Source organism: Jaculus jaculus, chromosome 5, assembly GCF_020740685.1.
Source record: "Jaculus jaculus isolate mJacJac1 chromosome 5, mJacJac1.mat.Y.cur, whole genome shotgun sequence".
Taxonomy (NCBI): domain Eukaryota; kingdom Metazoa; phylum Chordata; class Mammalia; order Rodentia; family Dipodidae; genus Jaculus; species Jaculus jaculus.
The window spans coordinates 60,634,507-60,657,077 of NC_059106.1; the positions used below are offsets into that span (position 1 = coordinate 60,634,507).

The 22,571-nt window shown below is 44.3% G+C and overlaps 1 protein-coding gene across 2 annotated transcripts; it reads right to left on the minus strand.

The window, feature by feature from the left end:
* Positions 1-2,844: 2,844 nt before the first annotated feature.
* On the minus strand, positions 2,845-19,100 carry Rpa2 (replication protein A2). 2 transcript variants are annotated; one of them, XM_004671244.3, is made up of 9 exons: positions 18,952-19,100; positions 18,663-18,769; positions 15,143-15,244; positions 14,848-14,961; positions 10,182-10,256; positions 9,184-9,300; positions 4,359-4,463; positions 4,101-4,195; positions 2,845-3,142 (listed from the first exon to the last, which is right to left on the minus strand). In XM_004671244.3, exons 1-9 carry the CDS (start codon positions 18,959-18,961, stop codon positions 3,058-3,060), a joined length of 810 nt encoding a protein of 269 aa, XP_004671301.3. In that variant the 5' UTR covers positions 18,962-19,100; the 3' UTR covers positions 2,845-3,057. The 2 variants fall into 2 exon arrangements, with proteins under 2 accessions (XP_004671301.3, XP_045006122.1); XM_045150187.1 differs by having other exon boundaries at positions 18,985-19,072.
* Between the last annotated feature and the right edge of the window lie 3,471 nt (positions 19,101-22,571).

Below are 22,571 nucleotides of genomic sequence, written 5' to 3' on the forward strand. Positions count from 1 at the left end.
CTGGGTTAGGGAGATAGCTTAGGGGTTTAAAGGCATTTACCTGTAAAGCCTGCAAGCCCAGTTTCAATTCCCCAATGCCCATGTAAAGCAAAACACACAAAATGGTGCATGTTATATGTCTAGAGTCCATTTGCACTGAAAAGAAGAGCCCCTGGATTACCCAAACTCTCTCTCTCTGTCTCTCAAATAAGTAAAAAATATTAAGTTTGGGGGGCTGGAGAGATGCCTTTGTGGTTAGGTGCTTGCCTGCAAAGCCTGATTGGGTTAGAGTCCCCAGTACCCAGATAAAGTCACATGACAAAGTAGCATGTGTGTCAAGGTCATTTGCAGTGGCAGAAGATCCTGGCTTGTCCATACTCACTCGCTCTCTCAGGTAAGTTAATAAATATATTTAAAATATTTAAAAGAAAAAAAAAAGGCATGATGGCATAGCCTTTAATCCCAACAGTGGGGAAGATCATCGTGAGTTCCAGGCCAGCCTGAGACTACATTGTGAATTCCAGGTCAGCCTGGGCTAGAGCAAGAACCAGTCTCAGGAAGAAAAAAAAGGGGTGTGTGTGGCTAAAAAGATAGCTTAGTGGTTAAGGCAAGCTTGCCTGTGAAGCCCAAAGACCCATGTTCTACTCTCCAGGTCCACTGTAAGTCAGAGGCACAAGGTGATGCAAGTCCGCAAGGTTGGACATGCACATAAGATGGCAAATGCACCTGGAATTTGATTGCAGAGGCTGGAGGACCTGGTGTACCAACTCTCTTTTTAAAAAAAGAAAAAAAAGGAAAAAGGAAGAGTGAAGACTCCAAAGGCAAAGGCCTGGCGGGGTAGGATCCCAGCTTGGTACTTAACAGCTGTTCACAATAAGCAAGTCATCTTACCTAAGCTTGTTTTTCTTTGACTGACAGAGAAAGAGGGAGAGAGAATGAATGGGCACGTCAGGGCCTCCAGCCACTGCAAACTCCAGATGCGTGCGCCCCCTTCTGCATCTGGCTAACGTGGGTCCTGGGGAATCAAACCTGGACCCTTTGGCTTTGCAGGCAAAGGCCTTCGCCATTAAGCCATCCCTCCAACCTTGTTTTTGTTGCTCTTTTGAGGTAGAGCCACATTCTAGTTCAGGTGACCTGGAATTCACTATGTAGTCTCAGACTCTTGGCCATCCTCTTAACTTCTGCCTCCCAAGTGCTGGGATTAAAGGCATGCACCACCACACAAGGCTAGCTTGTTTCTTGACCCCTAAAATAAATGTATTTCCCATGATTAGGTGGTGAGATCTTTGTAAACCATATAATACCTGTGCCTGGAACACAGTTAAACATTCAAGAAATGCTACTATCACAGGCTGGAGAGATGGCTTAGCCATTAAGGCATTTGCCTGCAAAGCCAAAGGACCTTGGTTTTATTCCCCAGGACCCATGTAAGCCAGCTGCACAAGGTGGTGCATGCATCTGGAGTTTGTTTGCAGTGGTGGGAAGCCCTGGCATGCCCATTCTCTCTCAAATAAATGCTAATATCAGTTAGGCATGGTGGTCATACCTTTAATCCAGCACAAGATGAACATATCTTTTTTTCCCCCTCTACGTATGGTCTCACACTGGCCCAAGCTGGCCTGGAACTCATTCTGTAGTCCCAGGCTAGTCTTGAACTCAGTGATCCTACCCCAGCCTCCTGAAAGCTGGGATGCAAGGTGTATGCAACCATACCTCGCAGACAATGGCTGTACCAGGGCTTCCAGCCAGTGCAAACAAATTCCAGATCCATGTGCTGTGACTTGGCCTTACATGGATACAGGGAACTGAACTCTAGTTGTTAGGCTTTGCAGGCAAGCACCTTAACTGCTGAGCCATCTCTCCAGTCTCCACTTTTTTGTTGTTGTGGTTGTTTCATTTTTCGAGGTAGGGTCTCACTCTAGCTCAGGTTGATCTGGAAATCACTGTGTAGTCTCAGGGTGGCCTTGAACTCATGGTGATCCTTCTACATGTGCCTGAGTGCTGGGATTAAAGGCATGTACCACCAAGCCCAGCTTGCACTTCTTGTTTCTTTAAAAAAATATTTCATTTATTTATTTGCAAAGAGACTGGGCTTGTCAGAGCCTCCAACCACTGCAAACAAACTCCAGATCCATGTACTACCTTGTGCATCTGGATTTACGTGGTTACTGGGGAATTAAACCCCAACTGTTAGTCTTTGCAAGCAAGCACCGTAACTGCTGAGTTCTCTCTCCACCCTGCACTTACTCAGTCTTCATAACACTCATCAACGAGGATATGGGTGTTCTGAGTTGACACACCCTGATCAAGATCCAAACTGAAAAGTGTAGGACCAAATCCAGTGCTACAGTGCTTCAGCTTAGGGAAAAACGAGACCATTTCTAGAAGCTTCAGTAATAAGAGAACTGTTTTATTAAACATATGAACACATTTATTTACACAAGATGCTGTTACATTTCCTCTCCAATGACCCGAGGCCACCACTCCAGAACATCACTTTCACAGGAACCCGCTTTCAGCTTCAGGCAAGAAGGGGAAGGAAGTGTGATTTGGAAAGCTATGCCACACACCCAGAGTGGGAAGCAACAACAGCTGGTACTGTGCCCACACGCCCTAGTGGTCTTGTTCATCTTCTCAGCAGGAGCCCTTCCATGAGCAGACACTCCAAGCATAAGGTGGTACTGCCCTCGCTCAATGCTATCCACCCTGTACTAACTAACCTACTGGAACTCCTGGAAGAAATCCCACTCTGGTTTACAACCCCTTGTCAACTGCCCCCTTTCCTTTAGAACGTTTAAGCCACACACACACACACACGAGAGAGAGAGAGAGAGAGAGAGAGAGAGAGAGAGAGAGAGAGAGAGAGAGAGAGGGAGGAGGGAGGGAGGGAGGGAGGGAGGGAGGGAGAGGGAGGAGAGGGAGAGGAGAGGGAAGAGCAATAAGTTTCAAAAGGACATCAATTGTGATCTCCTATAGATGTAACCTTTCTAGAAGTCATGTGGCCAAACACATAGCCAGAGATAGCAGATTATGAAAACAGGTCCAGCTGAAGCATCTTGGGTAGCCAGTGAGATCCAATTACTCCGCATCTGTGGATTTAAAGTGATCATCATCCACAGTAGAATAAATGTGACCCTCGTTGCTCAGAAAATCCACTGCTTGCCTAGAAATTAAAAAAAAAAAAAAATCCAAATAAGTGCCCTTGAATATGGTTTGTTATACAAACATTACTAATTTTTGCACTTTAAAAAAAATATTTTTGGGCCTTTAATCCCAGCACTCAGGAGTCAGAGGTAGAAGGATCACCATGAGTTCATGGTCACCCTGAGACTACATAGCAAATTCCAGGTCAGCCTAGGCTAGAATGAGACCCTACCTCAAAAAATCAAAAAGAAGAAGAAAAAAAAAAGAAAAAAAAAAAAAAAAGAAAGAAAGAAAAATTGGGGCCCTGGCGTGCCCATTCTGTCTCTTGCTCTCAAATAAATAAATAAATAAATATTTTTAACATGTATTTATTTGAGAGAGAAAGTGGGCACTCCAGGACCTCCAAGTGCATGCACCACTTTGTATATCTGGCTTTACATGGCTAGTGGGGAATTCAACCTTGATCACCAGGCTCTGCAAGTGCCTTTGACTGCTGAGCCATCTCTAGTCCTTCCCCCCACCCCCCGCCCCAAGGTAGAGGCTCCCTCTAGGCCAGGCTGATCTGGAATTCATTGTGTAGTCTCAGGGTGGTCTCGAACCCACATTGATCCTCCTACCTCTGCCTCCCGAGTGCTGGGATGAAAAATGTGCACCACCACACCTGGCTTCCCCTAAAGATTTTTTTTTTTTAATGAGAGAGAGAATTGGAGTGCCAAGGCCTTAGCCACTGCTAACGAACTCCAGATGCATGCCCATCTTGTGCACCTGGCTTATGCAGGTTCTGGTAAGTCAAATCTGGGTCCTTAGGCTTGGCAGGCAAGCGCCTTAACCACTATGCCATCTCTTCAGCCCTTGGCAGAGGTTCTTACCTGGTGAGCCGGGGTTCTAACTCTCAGCCTTACGATTTTAGCATACTTTTAATTACCAGGAACCATGGACAGGTGAAATGGCTAGGCTGCAGAAAAGCAAACACTCACTTGATTGTAGCTATAGGCATGTGCTGGAGCTGGCTCCTGAGATCCTGAAAATTCAGTCCTTCGGGTCTTGGGCAAGCCTTTATCAAATTCAGCACCTGTCCATTCAAATTAGAAAGATCTCATCAACTGCCTTTGTAAACCTGCATTCTTTTTATAAGCAAGGGAGCTGGGCACCAGGGAAGCCTTAGATCATTGAGGAAGTCACAAAACATAGGACCGTCTTCATGACACATTTCTGGAGCCATTCAGTCAATTTACCTGGTTTTGGGTCACAGTAAGGCCATTTGCTGGTATGAAGTTATTCCCAAAGTTTCCTGTTTCATTCATTCCTGAGTTGCCGATAGATGCTCTGCTTGCTGAAGGCTGAATTAAGAAACAAGTTCACAGCATTAGAAAATTCACAAGTTAGACCTAGTCTCTGCTATTTCAAGTAACCTAATAAGCAGCTAACAGTTTAAGCAAAGGTTTCCTTGAAACAACTGCTGACATGGGAAGGGAAAGTTGTTACCTCATGAGACTTTCTGGGGAAGGCAAAATTACTAATTCTAGAGCACACAGTATCAAAGAAGGAAGATGGCCTGCCATTCTGTGTAGTGGGAAAGGATCCGCAGGTAAAGCAGTTCAAGAAAAATACCCAGAGACCTACTACAATGCTTTCCTTGAGACTCAATCACTCAAGCCTTCACTGAATGTCATCTGGGCATGAAGCACTATGAACAAAGGATGCAGCCCTGAGGGTAGCACACGGAAGGAGTGCTTGCCTTGAATGTGCAAGGTTCTAACCTCAATCACCAGCAATCAAAAAAGGAAAAAAGGGGGCTGGAGAGATGGCTTAGCAGTTAAGCGCTTGCCTGTGAAGCCTAAGGACCCTGGGTCGAGGCTCGGTTCCCCAGATCCCACGTTAGCCAGATGCACAAGGGGGCACACGCGTCTGGAGTTCGTTTGCAGAGGCTGGAAGCCCAGGCACGCCCATTCTCTCTCTCCCTCTATCTGTCTTTCTGTGTCTGTCGCTCTCAAATAAATAAATAAATAAATTTAAAAAAAAAAAAGGAAAAAAGGGAAGGAGGACAAGATTCTACCATCCTTTCAGTTACTCTTCTCTCTGTCCACCACCATTTGTATTCTCCCAAATACACCTCTTCAACTTTCTCTACCAAAATCACCAGTGATTACCCAAGTCTTCAGAATAATGGTTTTCTGAAAAGTTGTGAAAGTAATATGAAGGAATAGTTTCATTAGTTTAGCAAAAACAGCCTATTTAGCCGGGCATGGTGACACACGCCTTTAATACCAGCACTAGGGAGGCAGAGGTAGGAGAATCATGAGTTCAAGGCCACCCTGAGACTACATAGTGAATTCCAGGTCAGCCTGAACTACAGTGAGACCATACTTTGAAGAAAAAAAAAATTCACTTTCCACCCCACACCTGCTCGCTCTTTAATATTCCACCTCAACTAGCAAACCCACGTCATCTTTGAGTCTCTGTTCTTTCACCTTCCAAACTATTAATTCAAGGTCATCTGCTCATCAACTTGGTCCTCCCCTCTCCAGTCTCCCATCTGGTATCTTAGTCTCCATCCAATTGTCCAAACTCCAGTCAACCCTTTCCATTGCTACAAGTCATAAGCTCCTATGAGCATGTCAAGCAGCTCCCCCTGCCTGTGGAAACACAAAACAAGCAAACATTAGGAATCCAAGACTTGTTCTTTCACTGAACTACATCCTTAGCCTGTTATTGTTCGGTTTTACTAGAGGTCCCAGATGGCCTGTAAGTTGAGGTCCTCCTACCTCAGCCTCCTGAGTGCTGGGATCATAGACAAAAGTGTATGTGAAGTGTGGTACATCACCAATACTGAGTTGTTTGTTTGTTTGTTTTGAGGTAGTCTTGCTCTAGCCCAGGCTGACCTGAATTCACTATGTAGTCTCAGGGTGGCCTTGAACTCATGATTCTCCTACCTCTACCTTCCTAGTGCTGGGATTAAAGGCATGTGCCACCATGTCAGGCTATACTTTTTTTTTCCTGGTTTTTCTTTTATTTTTATTTTATTAATTAATTTATTTTTTAAGTTTTATTTATTTATTTGCAAGTGACAGAGAGAGAGAGAGAAAGAGGCAGTTAGACAGAGAGAGAATGGGCACACCAGGGCCTCCAGCCACTGCAAATGAACTCCACATGCATGCGCCCCCTTGTGCATCTGGCTAACATGGGTCCTGGGGAATTGAGCCTCAAACCGGGGTCCTTAGGCTTCACAGGCAAGCGCTTAAACGCTAAGCCATCTCTCCAGCTTGTTATTTTTATTTTTGGTTTTTTGAGGTAGGGTCTCACTCTAGTTGAGGCTGACCTGGAATTCACTATGTAGTCTCAGGGTGGCCTCGAACTCTCGGCGATCCTCCTACGTCTGCCTCCCTAGTGCTGGGATTAAAGGAGTGCGCCACCATGCCCAGCTTTTTCCTGGTTTTTCAAGGTAGTGTCTCATTCTAGCCCAGGCTGACCTGGAATCAGTATGTAGTCTCAGGCTGGCCTCCAACTCATGGAGATCCTCCTACCTCTGCCTCCCAAGTGCTGGGTTAACCCCAGCCTTTAACAGGCATGTGCCACCACACCTGGCTATACTTAGTTTTGATCACACCTTCTCAACATTTTACTCTCCAGCCACACTTGGCCATCCTGCCATCTTCAAACATGCCCCAGAATGGAACATGACAGGTCCTGTCTGGAATATTCTTCCCTTCACCTGCCTGGTAAACATTTTCCTCATCTTGCAAAGTCCAAAGTATTTGCCATGCTCTGTAAAGTCTACTTACGATGTTATCCATTAGTCCTTTTTCCCTTGGCTTCAGCCTTTGGCCCATTGTCAAATGTATGACGAACTGCAGTTTGCTACACTAGATCCTGCCTGGACATGCTTCCTATAGACATACTGACAGGTGAGGTCTTTGCTCAGGATTGTTAGTCTATGTACTCTGAGAAGAAAGCAAAAATCTATCCATCTTGGGATTCTTCGAACAATCCTGGAGCCAGACGTGGTGGCACACACCTTTAATCCCAGCACGTGGGAAGCAGAGATAGGAGAAGTACTGTGAGTTTGAGACCACCCTGAGACTGCACAGTAAAATTCCAGGTCAGCCTGGACTACAGTGAGAAGATAGCTTGAAAAAACAACAAACAAACAAACAAAAACAAAACAAACCAAAGCAACAATCCTGGAGCTTGTCCTAGGCTTCAGTTATCCAAGGTGAGAGGAACTCATAATTTTCAGAGAAATGTGTTTCTTCTCGAATAAAATAAAATGGCAGGGGCCAGATTGATGGCTTAGTGGTTAAGGCACTTGCCTGCAAAGCCTAAGGACCTAGGTTTGACTCTCCTTCCCCCAGAACCCACATAAGCAGCATGCACTCAGGTGGCACACATGTCTGGAGTTCGTTTGAGTGCTAAAGCCTTGGTGAGCAAATTCTCTCTCCTTAGTTAAAAAAAAAAAAAAAAAGAGTTAATAGGATGGTATTGTATATACATAAATAGAATAGATTAATGGGGGTGAAAAGGCCCAACGTGAGGTAAAGGGAAGAGATTGAGTAAAGGAAAGGTGGAGGGAAGGCTAATCAAAATCTAAAAGGATATAAATAAATCACATGGAAGCCTACTTTTTTGGACAATGGAACACTCAGGAGCCATAGATTGTTGCTAGAAAATTTTCAGTGCCAGGGATGGGATACCTTTCAGTAGGTTGTTGGCTAGGGAGGTCCCTGATGCCACCAAAACATTACAGGCCATTGCCGAGGCCCTTGGTTTCCCACCAGGAATAGATGCTAAGACCCTATTGCTGAAGACACTACATACTTGGGCTGTAAGGCCACTGAGAAACCCTGCTAGAACTGAGCTGATAACCTCCTCCATGTAGACCAGCTGACAGAAAGCTGGAAGAAGCCACTCTGGATGCAGTTCAATGAAAGAAAGAGAAATCACCAGTGAAGATATTCAACAGTGGACACTGCAAATCTTATATTTGGCCAGCCAGGCCAAATGAGCCAACAAGTGCAATAGTGGCATGTGTGTCATGGTGAAAACCAACTGCCATCTAATTGGACTGGAGGCCTGCTCCATGGGAGGGAATACATCCCTGATACTGAAAACTTAAAACAGGGGTAGTCATGAGCCTTAGAGGTGTAACATCTGCTGCTGTCTGGCTAAATGTATATACTATGCTTATCAAACTGTCCAGTAAGCACTTCTCTTAATGTTCATACCCTTATATTAATGCTACTCTCACTTTTGGTAGAGAATCTTCTCTTTTCACATGGCAGTGACCTGGGGATGACTCAGAAGGCATCATGGTGCTGGAAAGAAGTGACAGGAGTGCTCAGCACTGCAATATCTCTATCACACCTTCCAAGACTCAGGGTCTATTGTGGAAGAGGTGGCAGAAAGAATGTAAGAGCCAAAGGAAGGGCAGGACTCCTTACAACGTGCTCCCCCAGACACAAAATGGCCTGGATAGCCATGACCACACAGTGCCTGACACTACCTACACAAGACCATCATAAGAGGAGGAAAAGATGATGACATCAAAATAAAAGAGAGACTGACTGAGTGGGGAAGGGGATATGATGGAGAATGGGGTTTCAAACGCAAAGCAGGGGGAGGGAGGGCATTACCATGGGATTTAAAAAAATATTTTATTTTTATTTATTTGACAGAGAGAGAATGGGCATGCCAGGGCCTCTAGGCACTGCAAACAAACTCCAGATGTGTGCACCCTCTTGACCATCTAGCTAATGTGGGTCCTGGGGAGACGAAGCTGGGTCCTTTGGCTTTGTAGGCAAATGCCTTAACCGCTAAGCCATCCCTCCAGCCCTCCATGGGACATTTTTTATAATCATGGAAGTTGTTGGTGAAAAAAATTTGAAAAGAAAAAGAAAGGTAAAATACAATGGCAAAGCTCAAAGAGAAAATGTCTTGAGAACCTGAATGATGCTTTTCTTCTGGGTCAACATTCCAACTGCCAATGAAATCGGAGTGCAAGCACAAAAGCAGTCTATGCTTCTACGCTCTTCCACGGGGACAACATGGAGCGCTGCTGCTCACCTGGCTGTGGGATTTGCTCAGCATCATGTGTGCATTGACTACTTCCAGAATATGTGCGGTGAACTCATTCATGTCTTCCAGGGGAATAATCTTAAAGGCTACCAGGCTCTTTTTGTTCTAGTAAAGAAGCAAATATACATAAAGGATGAGAACATTTAAGTCAGTCTCAGGTCAAAGCACCATGGCTCTTTCCTTGGCTGTAATATAAGGAAAATGTCTATTACATACTTACATGTTTTGTTTGCACATATATGTGTGCCAGGGCCTATTGCTACTGCCAACACACACCAGATGCCTGTACTACATTTTGAGCGTTCCCCCGCCCCCGAGGTAGGGTCTTACTCTTTAGCCCAGGCTGACCTGGAATTCACTATGTAGTCTCAGGGTGGCCTTGAACTCACAGTGATTCACCTACCACTGCCTCCCAAGTGCTGAGATTGAGGGCATGCACCACCTCACTGGGCTTTTCAGTTGTTTTTGTTGGTTATACTACATTTTGAGTCTGGATTCTGTGGTGACTAGAGAATTGAACATGGGCCAGCAGGCTTTGCTAAACCATCTTCCCAGCCCCTTATTTTTGGGGTTAAAGTCGGAAGTAATCTAAATACAGCCAACAATGAAGAATAAACAAAACTATCTCAGATGTTCATGATTTGCCCAGTTTCAGAACCAAGCAGTCTAGTCTCTGACCAAGTCCATTGTTCTTCCTTCGACATCTACTTTATGCTGCAGCAGGTAACTACAGGCACTCTATTTTTTCTCTACATTCTGCTACTTTTTTTTTTATGTTATAAAATATTTAAGGGACAGTAGGAGAGAGAGGAAAAAAAAATCAGGAAAGCTCCCCACCTTCCTAGCTTGGGAGGGGTCCTGAGCAGTTCATCCTATCTTTACTCTTGGTGAAGACAACACAGGCTTACTTATCAAGGATAATTAATATGAATCTAGTGACTGCTTTGTAAAAACACAATGACGCTGCCTTTTCCTTTGGACTTTACCTGGAAAGACCGTAGGTGTCCAGCCACTTTCACATATGTTTCTGGAGGAACCACAGTGTTTTCTCCACTGGCGTCCTAACAGATAAAAATATAAGCACATCACTAAGGTATATTTTTCTTTTCTTTTTTTCTTTTTTTGAGACAGGTTCTATGTAACCTAGGATGGCCTTGAGCTCAGCACATAGATAAGGATGACCTTGAAATTCTTTTTTTTTTAAGTATTTTATTTTTATTTATTTATTTGACAGAGAAAGAGGGAGAGAGAGGGAGAGACTCAGTGCACCAGGGCCTCCAGCCACTGCAAATGAACTCCAGATGCATGCACCCCTTGTGCATCTGGCTAACATGGGTCCTGGGGAATCAAAGCCGGGTCCTTTGGCCTTGCAGGCAAATGCTTTAACCACTAAGCCATCCCTCCAGCCCTTTTATTATTTTTTTTGATGGGAAGGGGGGATGGACACAACAGGGCCTCCAGCCACTGCAAACAAACTCCAGACACATGCGCCCTTTGTGTATCTGGGTAACATAGGATGGGTCCTGGGGAATTGAATGTAGGTCCTTTGTCTTTGCAGGCAATTGCCTTAACCGTTAAGCCATTTTACCTGCCCAACCTTAAAATTCTGATCTTCCTGCTTCTACCTCCAAAACACTGAGATGATAGCCCTTCATTAGTTTTTTTTTTTTTTCAAGGTAGGATTTTACTCTTCACTTTATAGTCTCAGGGTGGCCTTGAACTCATGGCGATCTTCCTACCTCTGCCTCCCAGCTCCATCACTAGCTTTTTAATTTGTTAACTTATTTTAAAAAGGTTATGCTCTATTGTTTATAATCATGGAAGTTGTCTATTTAAAAAAAAGCTGACACTGAGCTGGGCATGGTGGCGCACGCCTTCAATCCCAGCACTAGGCAGGCAAGAGGTAGGAGGATCATGAGTTCAAAATCACCCTGAGACTACTTAGTGAATTCCAGGTCAGCCTGAACTAGAGTGAAACCCTACCTCAAAATATATATTAATAAATAAAAATACACTTCTTCCCACCCTATGGCTCTCTCAATCCGTTCCCCCTGGCCCCCGTAGTGTTTTTTAAACCTTGGTAGGTGTGTTTGAAGTCTGATTTAGTACTAAGTACTCTGTATCCTTTGGATTTCTGCTGTGATGAGTTCTGAGTGACCAATGTGTCAACATCTCCCTTGAGCTGGTTGTCAGGATAATTGCCACATTCTCTGCAATGTCTCCTGGGCTCTGGCCAGTGTGGCAGAGGTGATAAGTCTCGTGGTAGTCAGCTACGTTTTCTTGTCATATTGATGCATTTTGAATCTCCCAGCATCCTCTGTCACCTTCATTTTTGGGGGGAGAAGGGTGTACTATGCAGTATTTTGCCCCTCCCCCTACCAGTTCCTTTGCCATAGTTCCTATTCTACCATCTTAACAAGAAGTCCATCGTTAGGCTTTTTCTTTTCTTTTTTTTTTTTGGTGAACAGAGAGATAGTAGAGAAACAGAATAGGCACACCAGGGTCTACAGCCAATGCAAACAGACTCCAGATGCACGCACCACTTTGTGCATCTGCCTTTATTTAGGTACTGGGGAATTGAACTTGGGTTGTTAAGCACTGGAGACAAGCACCTTAACCACTGAGCAATCTTTCCAGCCCCCATCATTAGGTTTTAATGATGCTGGTGATAGATTCTCTAAATGATGTGCACCAAGACAAATTATTAAGTCAAGGAGCTAACATGTGGTGTTAACTAGTTTGTCCAGCCTATTAACCAGGTCAGCCTGAGCTAGAGTGAGACCCTGCCTCAAAAAAAAAAAAAAAATATATATATATATATGTGTGTGTGTGTGTGTGTGTATGTATGTGTATATATATACATATATATATATATATATTTATTTATTTAGGACTGGGCATTTGTACGTATATACATACATATACATATATATATATATATATATATATATATATATATATATATATATATATATATATATATATATGTATATGTATAGGACTGGGCATTGGTGGTGTACGCCTTTAATCCCAGCACTTGGGAGACAGAGATAGGAGAATCTCCATGAGTTCAAGGCTACCCTGAGACTACATACTGAATTTCAGGTTAGCCTGGACTAGAGTGAGACCCGACCTCGAAAAATGAAAAACAAAATCATATATTTATATTTATATTTATTTGGGGCTGGAGAGATGGCTTAAGGTACTTGCCTGTGAAGTCTAAGGACCCAGGCTCAATTTCCCAGTACTCAGATAAAGCCAGATGCACAAGGTGGTGCCATGCATCTGGTGTCTGACTGCAGTGGCTGGAGGTCCTGGCACACCCATTCTGTCTGTCTTTCTTCTATCACGCTCTGTGAACAAATATGATATGTTTGCTTGTTTTGTTTTTCAAGGTAGGTCTCACTCTAGTCCAGGCTGACCTGGAATTCACTATGGAGTCTCAGGGTGGCTTTGAACTCACAGTGATCTTCTTACCTCTGCCTCCTGAGTGCCGGGATTAAAGGTGTGTGCCACCATGCCCAAATAAAAATATTTTTAAAAAATTCTTTGTATGTCGAATGGCATATAAGCACCTAAATAAAAGTTCTATGTCACTAGTCATCAGGGAAATGCGGATTAAAACTACATTGAGATTCCATTTCACTCCTGTCAGATTGGCCACCATCATGAAAACAAATGTTCATAAATGTTGATGGGGATGTGGAAAAAGAGGAACCCTTCTACACTGCTGGTGGGAATGCAATCTGGTCCAGCCATTGTGGAAATCAGTGTGGAGGTTCCTAAAACAGCTAAAGATTGATCTACCATATGACCCAGCTATAGCACTCCTAGGCATATATCCTAAGGACTCATCTCATTTCCTTAGAAGTACGTGCTCAACCATGTTTATTGCTGCTCAATTTATAATAGCTGGGAAATGGAACCAGCCTAGATGTCCCTCAACTGATGAGTGGATAATGAAGATGTGGCATATTTATACAATGGAGTTCTACTCAGCAGTAAAGAAAAATGAAGTTATGAAATTTGCAGAAAAATGGATGGATCTGGAAAGGATAATACTAAGTGAGGTAACCCAGGCCCAGAAAGCCAAGTGCCACATGTTCTCCCTCATATGTGGATCCTAGCTACAGATGATTAGGCTTCTGCATGAGAAGGAAAATACTTAGTAGCAGAGGCCAGTAAGTTAAAAAGGAGATATAAAGGGAAGAGAAAGGAAGGGAGGAGGGTACTTAATAGGTTGGTATTGTATATATGTAAGTAGAATGATTGAGATGGGGAGGTAATATGATGGAGAATGGAATTTCAAAGGGGAAAGTGCAGGGGGGGTTATTACCATGGGATATTTTTTATAATCATGGAAAATGTTAATAAAAATTGTGAAAAGATAAAAAATTAAATTAAATTAAATTTAAAAAAAAAACAAAAAAAATTATTTGTATGTGTGTGCAAGTGTGCCAGGGTTTCTTGCTGCTGCAAACTAAATCCAGGCCCATGTACTACTTTGTGCATCTGGCTTTCTGTGGGTTCTGTGGAATCAAACCCAGGCTGACAGGTTTTGGAAGCAAACATCTTTAGCCACTAAGCCATCTCCCCAGCCCTTAAAAATCACTTCTTATAGGCCAGAGAGATGGCTCAGTGGTTAAGGTGCATGCATGCAAAGCCTGAAGACCAGAGTTCTATTCCCCAGTACCCACATGTATCTGTAGTTCACTTGCAGTGGCTGGAGGCCCTGGTGTGCCCATTCTCTCTCTCTGCTTCTTTCTCTCTTACACTGTCTCTCAAATGAATGAATAAATACTTTTGGGGGCTGGAGAGATGGCTTAGCAGTTAAGGCACCTGCCTGCATAGCCAAAGGACCCAGGTTCAATTCCCCAGGACCCACATAAGCTAGATGTATAAGGTGGCACATGTGTCTGGTGTTCGTTTGCAGTAGTTGAAGGCCCTAGCATGTCCTTCTCTCTCCTCTATCTGCCTCTTTCTCTCAAATAAATATATAGATTTTTTTTTAAATTTTTTTTTGTTGTTGTTCATTTTTATTTAAGAGTGACAGACAGAGAGAGAAAGAGGCAATGAGAGAGAAAGAATGGGCGCGCCAGGGCCTCTAGCCACTGCAAATGAACTCCAGATGCGTGCGCCCCCTTGTGCATCTGGCTAACGTGAGTCCTGGGGAATCGAGCCTCGAACCGGGGTCCTTAGGCTTCACAGGCAAGTGCTTAACCACTAAGCCATCTCTCCAGCCCAATATATAGATTTTTAAATTCACTTTTTGGCTGGGTTTGGTGGCACATGCCTTTAATCCCAGCACTTGGGAGGCACAGGTAGGAGGATTGCCATGAGTTTGAGGTCAACCTAGGCTACCGCAAGACCCTACCTCAGGAAAAAAAAAAAAAAAAAAAAAAAAAAAAAAAAAAAAAAAAAAAAACCACAAAAAACAAAACAAAAAAAGCCCCACTTTTTGTAAAATCAGAAAATTTAAAAAAAGAAGTATCTCATTTGTTTATTTATAAGGAGAGAGAAATTACCTGTTTAAGGGTTTTTGCCTTTTGGTATTTTTGTGGATTATTTTTATAGTAAGAAAAGTTAAAGCTAAAAGAGCTTAACATCCCCAAAGTTCCCTCATCTCACACTGATCCAAAAACTGTCACTTACATCTGTATCAACCCACTGGCGAACATCCATTGGTGCAGCTGTCATGTCATCTATTTTATAAACAATATTAGTAGGAGCCTTCTCAGCATGTCTGATTATTCCCACAATAATGACCTAGGTGAAGGAAAAGAGAAAAAAGTGAAGAGTGCATCTGTGCGCACGTGTGTGCATGTGTTATTGGCCTGGGCTAGAGACCCTACCATGAAAAACAAAGCAACAAACAAAAAAGAAAAAAAGCAAAGCAAGTCTTATTTCTTCTTATTATTAATTGGCTCCTCTCTGAAGCCTTACATACCTGTGAGATCTCAACATTTCCAATTTTGAACACTTCATCAACCAGAGTAGCAGAAAGCAGCTGAGATATGGTACAGGGTACGATGTGCTGGGCTCGGGCTCTCTGAAAAGGAAAAGTATGCATAAATTCAACTTACAGAGTGACTACCACTCATAAATGCTTTCAAGTTTTGTTTTTTTTCTTTTCGAGGTAGGGTCTCACTCGAGCCCAGGCTGACCTGTAATTCACTATGTAGTCAGTCTCACAGCAATCCTCCTACCTCTGCCACCCAAGTGCTAGGATTAAAGACGTGCACTACCACACCTGGCTGCTTTCAAGTTTTAAACAGTTTTATTTACTTATTTGAGACAGAGAGGCAGACAGAAAGCAAGCATAGGTGCACCTGCTGCTGTAAACAAACTCCAGATGTACATGCCACCTTGTGCATCTGGCTTTACATGGGTACTAGGGACTCAAACTCAGTCCATAGGCTTTGCAAGCAAGAGCCTTTAACTGCTCAGGCATCTCTCCAGCCCCTTACTTGCAAGGTTCCCCCAGCTCTGAGGTAGGGTCTCACTTTAGCCCAGGCTGGCCTTGAACACATCTTAATCCTCCTACTTCTAAAGGCATGTATCACCATGCCTGGCAACTTTCAAGTTTTAAACAAAAACCAATCTATGCATATGGAATATAGTCAATACACATCACTAGTCCTCTGATAAGTAGTCCATATGATTGAAGTAATGTGTATGGGTGTGCACACGCCACGGCACATTTGTGGTCAGTGAACACTCTCATACTGTCAGTCCTTGCCTTCTACCCTGGTTAAGGCAGGGCCTCTCTTGCTGTTTGCCACTGTGAACACCACAGTAGCTGGCTATGAGCTTTTGGTTTCCCTGACTTTGCTTCTCACAGCTGTACGTGCACTAAGATCACAGGTGGCACCATTCCACAAGTTCTATGGGTCCCGACTCTGGTGGTCAGGCTTGCACAGCAAAAGCTTCTAACCACGAAGCCACCTCCTTAGCTCATGAATGAGGTATTGTTTCAGCTGGGAGCAGTGGTTCACACTCGTAATCACAACATGTGGAAGAAGGCAGAGGCAGGCAGATTTCTGTGAGTCTGAGGCCAGTCTGGTAATGGCTTCAAAGTCATCTTAGCCCCCCCCCCATATATATATATATATATATATATATATATATTTATATTTATATTTTATGGGAGAGAGAGACATGTTGTGCCATGGTCTCTAGCCACTGCCATTAAACTCCAGATGCTTGCCCTACCTTGTGCACACCCGTCACCTTGTGCATCTGACTTATGTGGGTCCTTAGGCTTCGCAAGAAAGCACCTTAACCACTAAGCCATCTCTCCAGCCCTTCAATATATTTTTACTTGAGAGAGAGAGAGAGAGAGGGAGGGAGGAAGGGAGTGAGGGACTGACAGAGAGAGGGAGGGGAGAAGAGAATTGGCATTCCAGGCCTCCACTGCTACAAATGAATTTCAGACACATGTGCCATTTTATGCATGTGGTTTACAGGGGTAATGGGGAATCATCCTTTGGTTTCACAGCATGTATCTTAACCATTAAGCCATCTCTTTAGCTCAGTTTTTTTTTTTTTTTTTAGATTTTTAATTTATTTATTTGAGAGTGACAGACCGACAGAGAGAAAGAGGCTGACAGAGAGAGAATGGGCGTGCCAGGGCCTCCAGCCACTGCAAACGAATTCCAGACGTGTGCGCCCCCTTGTGCATCTGGCTTCACAGGCAAGCGCTTAACCGCTAAGCCATCTCTCCAGCCCCTCAGTTTTGTTTTTTGAGACAGTGTCTCATGTAGTCCAGAATAGCCTAAAACTCTCAATCGTCCTGTCTCTCCACCTCTTAAATGCTGGGATTAAAGGTATACTCTATGTGTGCACCAAGATATGTAGCTTGAAAAGTTGTCTTAATATATAGCCCAGACTTGGAATTCTGACATAAAAATTCTAATAACCAAAGCTAAGTGTGATGGTTCAGTTCTGTTCCTCTACAGAACCCTGACTAATACACCAGGGTGGTGACTTATGTCTTTAATCCCACCACTCACATGGCTGAGGTAAGAGGATTGCTGTTAATTCAAGGAGCCTGGGCTGTAGATTTAGTTCCACAACAGCCTGGGCTAGAGTGAAAGCCTACCTCTCAAAACAGCAACAATCACAAAAAATAATTCTAATAACTAGAATAGAGAGAGTTAAATTTGAAAAGATGAGAATTAGTAATCCATTTCTCATTCTCTTTCTTCTTCAAAAAACAAAATAAGAGGATTAAACTTCTTGAGGCACACTGGGGTAAACAAAACAAACAAAAAGAAACACCATGAAGGGCTAGAGAGATGGCTCAGCAGTTAAAGGCACTTGTTTGCAAAGCCTTATGGCTTGGATTCAATTCTCCAGTACCCACATAAAGCTAGATGCACAAAGTGGCACATGCATCTGGAGTTAATTTACAGGGGCAGGAGGCCCTGACATGTCCATACTCACTTACTGTCTACCTACCTCTCTCACATACATACATACATACATACATACATACATATATATATATATATATGTTTAAATCCATAAAACGAGGCCAGGCATGGCAGTGTATGCCTTTAATCACAGCACTCAGGAGTCAAAAGTTACGAGGAATGCCATGACTTCAAGGCCATCCTGAGACTTCAAAGTGAATTCCAGGTCAGCCTGGGCTAGAACTGAGACCCTACCTTGGAAAAAAAAAAACAAAAAAACACCCATAGAACAAAACTTACTGGAAAGGGTTTTGGACCTATTTTGGATCTCCTCAGCATCCCATGTACACTATCTGCTTCCATTTCCTTAAAAGCTATGAGCTCCTAAATATACACAAGTCCACAACACCTCTGTCTTCCAAGTGCTGGGATTACAGGTGTACGCCACCACACCTGGCTCACCCTCTATTTTGGAGACAGGGTCTCTCACTGGACTTAGAATTCATAAACCTGCTAGAACAGGCAGCCAGCAAGACCTAGGGAATCTGCTTGTCTCCACTTCCTTAGCGCTGGGATTACAAATGTGTGACACCATGCCCAACATTTTTGTGTGGGTACTGAGGGATCAGAACTCGTGTGCTCAGACTTGCATGGCAAACACACTGAGCCATCTCCTCAGCCTCCAGGAGAGATGACATTAAGGGGGGGGATGTTGGGGATGAGGATGTAGCTTGGTTCTTGGTTGTCCAGCATGGATTCCCAGCACCCCCTAAGCCTGATGTGGTGCTAGACTTGTAAAAGCAGAAGGAACAGTAGTTCAAGGCCAGCCTGTGTAATACATAAGATCCCGTCTAACCCCCCGCTCAAAAAAAAAAAAAAAGCGCAAGAAAAGAAAACTTCATTATATGAGACAAAGAAAATAACTTGACTTTTCTCATCAGTTCATATTTAAGATCCTTCCTTCCCTGCAGAAACGTTCTCTCTCATGGACGAGGCAAAAGCTTCAAGATGGGATGAATCGAGTCAAAGCAAAGCAACACTGGTTCAACCTACCGATTTCTTTTCGGCCTGAGAAGCGGTCGGCGATCCGAAGCCCCCTGGGGTCTGCGTGTAGCCGCCGGCTCCCCCAAAGCTGGAGGTGCTATAGCTTTCAAATCCGCCTGTTTGGAGCAAGGACGACACAGTCTTATAGAGCCTCTGGAAAAATCCACAGGCTCCTCGGGACGTCGTGCCCAGCACACACTGCCCGCAGCTCCCCAGGCTTGCCCACCACTTTCCCCGACCCGAGGGGCGCCCCCCGCCCCGGACCCTCCGTCTCCAACCCCCGCATCCCCATCATTACTATTCCACATCTTGGTGGCGGCTCGCCCCACACCTCACGACAGGTAGCCGCGCCAAGGTGGCGGCGGACTCCCTGCTTTTCTCTGGCGCCACAACCTCCTTCCCGCCAGTCAGCGCCCAGGACGCTTATCCCTCCAGCCAATCAGCGCTCACGAATCCTACGCTTTTTCCTGTCTCTCGGACCGTGCCTCTGCAAACGAGCGCCGCCCCAAGTGGGGACGGGAAGTCCCTGCGGCCATCTTTCCTGAGGGCAAAACACACCGCCGGAGTGGAGGAAAGGAAACGCGAAGTGCTGATTGGATAGTATTTCGAGAAAACAACCAATCAGAACGAGCAACACTTCCGAAGGCCGCGTGCTCCCACACGCCTCCCCCCACGGCAAGGAAGAGAATGCAACGTCACTTCCCTTGTTGGTAGTCCTCCGATTCCCGCCAAACTTGGGTATCTGTGAAGCGCTGCGGTAGAATTCCTGCCGGCGCCCCGTCGTCACGCGGGGTTTGCACACCCCAGGGACTCAGCACTACCTCGCAACATCGCGTACTTGTTTTCCCTAGGAATGAAAAAAAATCTTGTCGTTCCACCTGATTGTTGCCTTTAAAAACACCCAAAGAAGGGCTGGAGCGGTTAAGGCATTTGCCTGCAAAGCCAAAGGACTCAGGTTCGAGTCCCCAGGACCCATGTTAGCCAGATGAACAAGAGGCGCACTCATCTGGAGTTCGTTCGCAGCGGCCGGAAGCCCTAGCGCGCCCATTCGCTCTCTCCCCCTTCCCTCTTTCTCTGTCGAATAAATAAATAAAAATAAAATGTATATAGCCCAGCGTGGTGGCGCATACCTTTAATTCCAGCACTGGGAGGCAGAGGTAGGAGGATCGCTGTGAGTTCGAGGCCACCCTGAGACTCCATAGTGAATTCCAATCAGCCTGGGCTAGAGAGATACCCTACCTTGAAAAGCCAAAAAAATGAAAAAAAAATTTTTTTTTAAATCTTAAAAAATTCAGAATGTATTGTGACATTCCAGAGTATCTAATTTATTTTCCTTTTATTTTAATAAAGAAGAGATTTGTATCTTGTAAAAAAAAAAATCTTAAAAAAAAAAACACTCCAAGAAGCTGGGTGTGATGGTGCACGCCTTTAATCCCAGCACTCAGGAGGTAAGAGGATCACCATGAGTTCGAGGTCACCCTGAGACTACAGAGTGAATTCTAGGTCAGCCTAAGCTAGAGTGAGACCCTACCTTGAAAAAAAAAAAAAAAGAGAGAGAGAATGGTTGTATTAGGGCCTCTAGCCAAACACATCTGCTACTATATGCATCTGGCTTTACTTGGGTAGTGGGGAATCTAATCCAGGTCATTTGCAGATAAGCACCTTAACCATGAACCATCTCTCCAGTCCTAGATCCTCATCTCTCTCTCTCTCTCTCTCTCTCTCTCCTTTTTTTTTTTTTTTTTTTTTGAGGTAAAGTTTTACACTAGTCCAGGCTGACCTGGAATTCACTATGTAGTCATCTCAGGGTGGCCTTGAACTCACAGTGATTGAAGGAATGTGCTATCACATCTACCCTCTCATCTTTTTGTTTGTTTGTTTGTTTTTCAAGGTAGGCTTTGCTCTAGCCCAGGATGACCTAGCCTAGGTTAACCTGGAATTCACTCTGTAGTCTCATGGGGGCTCAAACTCACAGTGGTCCTCCTACCTCTGCCTCTCAAGTGCTGGGATTTAAGGCATGTGCCACCATGCCCAACATAAATATAAATATTTAAAGTAAGTGAACGGGGCTGGAGAGATGGCTCAGCGGTTAAGCGCTTGCCCGTGAAGCCTAAGTTCCAGGGTCAGTTCCCCAGAACCCATGTTAGCCAGATCCACAAGGGGGCTCATGCGTCTGGAGTTCGTTTGCAGTGGCTGGAGGCCCTGGCACGCCCATTCTCCCTCCCTCCCTCCCTCCCTCCCTCCCTCCCTCCCTCTCTCTCTCTCTCTCTCTCTCTCTCTCTCTCTCCCTCTCTCCCTCTTTCTCCCTGTCTGTTGCTCTCAAATAAATAAATAAAATTATAAAAAAAAAGAAAAAAATAAAGTGAACAAAAAAGTCTGCCAGGGGCTGGAGGGATAATTTAGCAGTTAAGACACTTGCCTACAAAGCCTAAGGACCCAGGCTCAATTCCCCAGTACCCACATAAGCTAGCTGCACAAGGTGACACATGCCTGGATCCATCCTCTTTCTTTCTATCTGCCTGTTTCTCTCTCTATCTTTCTCTCAAATAAATAAATGAAATATTTTAAAAAGGGAAAGCCAGGCATGGTGGAGCTTAACTGCTAAACCATCTCTCCAGCCCAGGATCTTTTTTATTTATTTATTTTAATTTTTATTAACATTTTCCATGATTATAAAAACATATCCCATGGTAATCCCCTCCCTCCCCCCCACACTTTCCCCTTTGAAATTCCATTCTCCATCATATTACCTCCCCATCTCAATCATTCTACTTACATATATACAATATCAACCTATTAAGTACTCTCCTCCCTTCCTTTCTCTTCCCTTTATATCTCCTTTTTAACTTATTGGCCTCTGCTACTAAGTATTTTCCTTCTCACGCAGAAGCCCAGTCATCTGTAGCTAGGATCCACATATGAGAGAGAACATGTGGCGCTTGGCTTTCTGGGCCTGGGTTACCTCACTTAGTATAATCCTTTCCAGATCCATTCATTTTTCTGCAAATTTCATAACTTCATTTTTCTTTACCGCTGAGTAGAACCCCATTGTATAAATGTGCCACATCTTCATTACAGGATCTTTTTTTTTCTAAAAAATATTTTATTTAGGCCAGGTGCACGCCTTTAATCCCAGCACTTGGAAGGCAGAGGTAGGAGGATCGCCATGAGTTCAAGGCCACCCTGGGACTACATAGTGAATTCCAGGTCAGCCTGAGCTAGAGCGAGACCCTACCTTGAGGGGGGGGAAAGGAGTGGTAGGTGGAGAAGTTTGTGCATGAGGCAAAAGAAGGGAAGGATGTAGGAACCCCCATGATTATCTACATCTCTACAGCCCTGCAGGAGGATCTTGAGTTTGATGCACAAGGTGGCGCAAGTGTCTGGAGTTCGCAGTGGCTAAAGGCTCTGGCACGACCATTTTTCTGCCTCTCTGCCTCTTCCTGTCTCTCTCTCAAACAAATGAGTAAATAAAATATTTTTTTTAAAAGTTCAAGGTCCTGCAGGATGTGGTGGTGCACGTCTTTAATCCCAGCACTTGGGAGGCAGAGGTAGGAGGATCCCTGTGAGTTTGAGGCCAGTATGGGTTTACAGAGTAAGTTCCAGGTCAGCCTGAGCTAGAGCAAGTCCTTACCTCAAAAACCCAAAAAAGAAGGCTGGAGGGATGGCTTAGCAGTTAAGGCGCAAGCCTGCAAAGCCAAAGAACCCAGGTTCAATTCCCCAGGACCCACGTAAGCCAGATGCAGAAGGTGGTGCATGCTTCTGGAGTTTGTTTGCAGTGGCTGGAGGTCCTGGGGCGGGCGCCCATGCTCTATCTCTACCACTTTCTCTCTCTAATAAATTAATTAATTAAATTAATTTTTAAAAAAGAGAAAGTACAAGGTCCTTAGAATGGCATCCAAACTGGGAACATCACAGTTA

Bases quoted from the DNA above. Each gene is read 5' to 3' on its own strand.
- Rpa2 (XM_004671244.3), bottom strand. The intron at 15,245-18,662 runs GTAGGTTGAACC...TTTCCTTTTCAG, and splicing joins CTCAGGCCGAAAAGAAATCG to AGAGCCCGAGCCCAGCACAT. The intron at 14,962-15,142 runs GTATGTAAGGCT...TCCTTCACCTAG, and splicing joins GAAATGTTGAGATCTCACAG to GTCATTATTGTGGGAATAAT.